Raw genomic sequence first — 6,188 nt, 5'->3', positions numbered from 1 at the left:
TATTGTTATGGGGCTGGGACAGAAAGGAAGCAGAGGGTATAACACCCTCCTGTTGTGTTCTCCAAGAATGGCCTGGGAGCCCTGTGGGGAATCAAAACTTTTCAAGGGCCTCAAGGTTAAAACTTTGCAGAAAATAGACTGAGATGCTATGATTATGCTACTCTGATTATCTCAGAGGGACACAGTGGGTCCAAAGCTATGGATAGGTGACATTGCCACAGATTAAATGTAGAAATAATTAAGAATGCAGTTAAGAGGCCTAACAGAAAGAAACCTGTGCTGGATGCAGGTGGCTCATACCTGTAATCCTAACTACTCAGGAGGCTGAGATCTGAGGATCTTGGTTCAAAGCATTCTTGGGCAGACAAATCCCCAAGAATTTTATCTCCCATTAATCAAAAAACTGAGCCAGCACTGGTGTCTCACCCCTGTAATCCTAGCTACTCAGAAGGCTGAGATCTGAGATTGGAGGTTGAGGCCATCCCAGGTAAGAAAGTCCGTGAAACTCTTATCTCCAGTTGACCACCAGAAAAACAGAAGTAGAGCTCAAAGTAGTAGAGCACTAGCCTTGAACAAAAAAAGCTCAGGCCCTAAGTTCAAGCCCCATGACCAAAAGAAAAAAGAAAAAGCTGGAAGTGAAAGTGTGGTTCAAGGGATTAAAAAAAAAAACAGCTTTGAGCAGAAAAGCCAACAAAGAACATGAGGCTCTATGTCCAAGCCCCAGTACCAATATGTGCATGTCACACACACACACACACACACACACACACAGAAATTTACAAAATTTTTAGACAATGCCTATTTTCTTGCTATTTTTTTTATTTTAGAAAACACTTGTTTTTCCAGCAAAATGTCATATTTTGTTATAACAAGCAACAGGTGTATTGTTTCAAAGGAATTAGAACAATTTTAAACATTTCCAGCATTCACATATGGCAAATACTGACAGAGATAAAAATCTTTGGGATCCTCGAGTTAAAGGGATAAAAAGATCTCTAGACCAAAAAGTAACTACTAAACCTCTGGGGCCTAGAAAAACCTTAATTGAGGTTTTACTTGCTCCTTGGGAAAACTCCTAAAAGAAAAAGATACACATTTCTTCCTTTCATGAATCTCCCAACTCGAGGTCAGGAAAATTCCAGAATCTGAAGCCAGCTTCATGGGCACAGACTGTGTGGGCTGTCAGATGCAGAGCTGGGGGCGGAGGAGAATAAGAGGGTCTGAGGACAATCACTTGAGTTCCTCTAAGTCAGTTGCCCACACACATAATGCTCTGTCACCTCCCAGGATTTACAAGACTTACAGGACTAAAGTGCTGGCTAAAAAAGTCAGGCTCCCAAAAGCAACGAGATAGAAGGTGGAGAAAAGAAGGGCAGGGAGGGAGGGAGGAATACAACACGTGTTACCCAGCAGGCCAAGCTGGCTGTAAGTTGACCCACATAGGGAAAGGTGGGCCTTTTCTAAGAGGATCGGGATCACCCTGAACTTCAATAAGCAGTCCTAAATCTCCTGTGTCCTCTGCTTCCTCTCACCTTCTCCATCTGGGCTGCCCTTCCCCAGAAAGCTAAAGCCCAGGGTTCCACTTTAGTTTGGACCCTCAGAATATACTGGTCCTGAGACTGGAGGGTAAACCAGAAGATGGGAGAGAAGTTGGTTTGACCATATCACAAGGTTCAAAGGTCCAGAAGTCTTGAATGGGTCTGCCTGAAGTCATTAATAATCCAGTCACAAGTCAGTGGGAGAGAGGCTCACCAGCTGTCTCTGGCCTTTGTTTGGTTTCATTATGATTTTTGTTTTCAGTCCTATTAACTTCTTATTCTGAGATCATTATAGAGTCAAACTTTGTTGTGAACATATAATACAGAGATTCCAGCACACTTTCTTTGGTGAACCCCAAAGGCAACATCACGAAAGTTACTGTGTGGTGTGGCGGGCAGGAACGCGACCACATCACCATCTGCCAAGCTCAGTCCCATTTCCCCCCTCGTTCAGCAGTGTTCTGCCTTGCATATTTACTGGGCTCTACCCACCTGTTGCCACCACAGTCAAATGCTAACAGTTCGTTGCCACTGGAGCCACCAGAGCAATCCTCATCTCAAAGCACCCTCATCCACTCCAGCCCCTTACCCTTGGTGATCACTAAGCTGTCTCCTATTGTTAGCTTTCTGCAATCTCAGAAAAACAAAAACAGAGGCTGGGAAGGTGGCTTTAGTGGTAGAGTGTTTGCCTGGCACTCATGAAGCCCTGGGTTTGATTCCTCAGTACTACATAAACAGAAAAAGCCAGAAGTGGCACTGTGGCTCAAGTGGTAGGGCGCTAGCCTTGAGCAAAAGAAGCTCAGGGACAGTGCCCAGGCCCTGAGTTCAAGCCCCAGGACTGGTGGAGGGGAGGAGGGGAATCATCCTTATATCAACAGACTCCACTAGCAGGTAACCTGAGGCTTGGCTTTTCCCACTCCCTGTCATTCCTTTCAGAACTCCTCTCAGCTGTCTTGTGAATCACAGTTCATGCCTTCACTGCCCAGCAGTGCTCCATTGTGCAGGGGAGCTGCACAATGTTTTTCAGTCATTTGTCCACTGAACAACATGGGGGTGGTTTCCGGTTTGGGGGTATGGCATTCATGGACAAGTATCTATGTGATTGTAAATGTTAATTTCTCAATATAAATACCCAAGAGTACAATCATAGGATCGTCTTCTAATTACTTGCTTTATTTAAAAGGAGACTACCAAGCCACTGGTGACTCTCACCTGTAATCTATTACCCAGGAGGCTGAGATCTGGAAGACTGAAGTTGGAGACCAGCCTTGAACAGAAAAGTTTGCTAGATTCCATCTCTAAATAACCAGCAGAGAATATAGCTAGGAAGGGCTGGGAAGGTGGCTCAGTGGTAGAGTGCTTGCCTTGCATGCCTGAGGCCCTGGGTTCGATTCCTCAGCACCACCTAAGCAGAAAAAGCCAGAAGTGGTGCTGTGGCTCAAGTGGTAGAGTGCTAGCCTTGAGTTGAAGAGCTGAAGGACAGCGCCCAGGCCCAGAATTCAGGCCCACGACCGGACCCCCCCCCAAAAAAAAAGAATGGAACCTAAGTGTCAATAACAGATTTGAGTCACACACACACACACACACACACACACACACAGAGGCTGAAGGCAATTTCTTTAAGATAAGATCTCTTCGCTAAGTAGCCCAAGCTGTTCTCAAAATCACCATCCTCCTACCTCAGCATCCCAGGTCCTAGGACTACAGGCAGGTAGTACTAGGTCCCCCATAAAGGTCATTTTCTGTCATGTTTTGAGCACACCTGAGCCTTGCCTGCACCCTATCACACAAAAAAGTATGGACTTTTCTACTTATGTCATCACACAGGCTTTCAACACATTTCCAATTTTGGAACATGTCAAAATCCCAGAGTCAGGGATGCTCAGCCTGTAAAATCCAGTGCCCTCACTATAGATGCCACCTCTTCCCAGTCGGTCCTTCCATGGGCTGTGTTAGCACCAAGTGCTTGCAGAGTATGCCCAGGAGCTCAGGAAACAACTGGGCTACTCCAGAGACAACAGAAAGCCTAACATTCAGGGATAGGCCAAGGGGAGGTAGGGGGAAAGATGGAAGGAATGAATGTGCACAGACCTCAGCTCCAATGTGCCCTTGGCACATGCCCACAAAGGAAGTCTTTGGTTAAATCATCCCCCTTTCATCTTGAAACAAGAATCAAATGTGCAGAGCCAGGGTGCTCGAGACCCAAGCTTGGATGCTGGGAGCTCAGATCCTGCTCTACCAACTTGGGCCAGGTTCTAAACTTCTCTGAGTCTCAGTATCATATGGATGTCAGCATCCATACCACAGGACACATAAGATAATGTAATGAGATAAAAATTAACAAGAATAGAATATCCATACAGTCTGAAAACAGACCATATGGACAATATAATTCACTCATGTTATAGAGTAAAAATGTCCTAGGTAACATGTATGTGTCTGTTCCCAAACTTTATAGACATCATAGGATAATATCAATTAGGAATCTAATAAAATAAAAATACTAATCATATGACAAAACATATTAATGACTACTTCGTTTCACAAAGGACTATGTCTAAGAAAACTTCACAGGTATGATTTAACCACTCCCCAATACCATGAAAGTTGCATCAAAGATTAGTAAAATCAGATAGGGCTAGGGGTGGTGCTTAATGTTTAGCATGTGTAAGACTCTGTGTTCATTCCCCTTCACTAAAAGAGAAATAAGAACAGCATACACAGAGAGTAGGGAATGAAGGTTTGCACAGAGGAAGGGCTTAAGAAATGTAAGATCCTAGGGCTGGACGTGATGGTAAACACTTTTAATCTCAGCTTCAAAGGAGGTACAAGAAGGAGGATCACTGTCTGAGGATGTGTAGAAAAAGTTATATCCTATAGGAAAAGTAATTAAAGCAAAAAAAGGGGGGGTGTGGCTAGGGACATAGCTCTGAGTTTGGTTCCATCAAAAATGAAAACTGTTGGTGGCTTATGCCTGTAACCCTAACTACTGAGTAGTTAGGAACTGAGATTTGATCACAGCTGGAAACCAGTCCAGGCAGGAAAAGTCCATGAGACTCTTATCTGTAATAAATTACAGAAGAAAAACAAAAGCCAGAAGTGGAGCTGTGGCTCAAGTGGTAGAACACTAGCCTTGAGCAAAAGCAGCTCAGGGACAGCAACTAGGCCCTGAGCTCAAGGCCCCAGGACCAACAAAACAAACGAAAACATAAATGCAAGATCCCAGGAGCATCTAGCACTTAGAGGAAGGAAATCAGATCCAATTGTTCATTACTCTGGTCTAGAGCAGCACTGTGCAGGAAGTAGGTTGTCGTAAATATTGGTGGGTGGGAAAGCAAATTATTATGATATTCATTAGCCAAAGGCTGAATTCCTTGTTTCCAACAACAACAAAGTCTAAGATAAAGCCAAAGCTTTTCCTAAGAGAACGTCCTCCTCCTGAGATGGGTTGGGCTACTGTTCAGTCAACTCGCCCCAGAACTGGAGAGAGGAACTACAGACTACCTGCCTGGCACCCTACTTGGAATCCTAGCACACATGAGCAGAACCGCGCTTGCACACTGTGCAAGCACATGAATCCATGGTGCTGGTGTGCATGCGCACAAGGAGACCTACCTGGAACGCAAGCTCGTGCCAGGGACCGCCTTGGCACCAGTGCGCATGTGCATGGAGCGGCGGCCTCCCTGGCATGGGTAGGTGCGCGTGCGCACGGACAGACCTACCTTCCTCTGCGTCGTTCCTCAGCGAGGCTTCCAGCAGCGCCACCCCGGCCTCGAAGGACACCTTCTTGCGGCGGCCACCTGCACTGCGCTTCCTCTCATGCTTGCGCTTGCGGTGCTGCAGGTCCTGCTCATACTGCGCCCACTTCTTCAGCTGCTGTGCCCGGCGCTTCTGGGCAGCGCGCAGGCGCTCCAGCGTGGGCACCTTCTCCAGCAGCTGCAGCTCGGTCAGCAGGTCCACGTGGCTGGCCATGGCCGGAGCCTCCCCTCACCCTGGCTGGGGCTAGCACGGTGCGCCCGGGGCCATGGGAGCATGCGGACTGCGGAGGGGCTGGGGCCTCATGGTGGGGCCTGTGGCAGGGAGAGAGGTGGAGACACTGGTCAGGCTCAGAAACTCCTGATTATGTCACCCTGCTGCCTGGGGTTCAAAACCCTTTTGCTGAATGTTTGCTTTCCATTGCTCCTGGGACAAATGTTTGCAGTGGCCCAGAGGAATCTGTGAGGTCTGGCTGCCCTGGGTCGTATTTCAAGGACACCATAGCCCCTCTAGTGGCTACCATATTGGACAGCATAGCTAGAGAACATCATTCTAGAAAGTTCTGTGGGATAGTGGAAGGTATCCACAAACACCTATCAGGTACCATGCCTTTCAAACAAGCTTTAAAGACCCCCTTTACTGGCTTCAGTATGTGGATGCCGGAACCAGAGGGGTACTTGGGACTCAAAACAACCCAAATCCAGCTACTCTGGGGGGCATCCAAATAGAAGCCAAGTCTTCAGAAATAGGAAGTCTCTGACCCTTCTACAGAAGCTCTTTGTTTGCTCATTATGGGATGTATTGTTATGGGGCTGGGACAGAAAGGAAGCAGAGGGTATAACACCCTCCTGTTGTGTTCTCCAAGAATGGCCTGGGAGCCCTGTGGGGAATCAA

The 6,188-nt window shown here is 46.9% G+C and overlaps 1 protein-coding gene across 1 annotated transcript in view; it reads right to left on the bottom strand.

Annotated features, from left to right (window-relative positions):
• Positions 1–6,188, bottom strand: part of Ppp1r16b (protein phosphatase 1, regulatory subunit 16B) — a 103,033-nt gene that overhangs the window by 87,225 nt on the left and 9,620 nt on the right. The window contains exon 2 of the mRNA XM_013010877.1: positions 5,261–5,608. Coding sequence (XP_012866331.1) covers positions 5,261–5,510 — 250 coding nt within the window. The 5' untranslated portion in view covers positions 5,511–5,608. The remainder of the gene's footprint in view (positions 1–5,260; positions 5,609–6,188) is intronic.

The sequence above is a fragment of the Dipodomys ordii genome, unplaced genomic scaffold (assembly GCF_000151885.1).
Source record: "Dipodomys ordii isolate 6190 unplaced genomic scaffold, Dord_2.0 Scaffold13, whole genome shotgun sequence".
NCBI classification, from domain to species: Eukaryota; Metazoa; Chordata; class Mammalia; order Rodentia; family Heteromyidae; genus Dipodomys; species Dipodomys ordii.
Note: the sequence above shows the minus strand (reverse complement) of the source record. Positions and strands in the feature narration are given on the sequence as shown.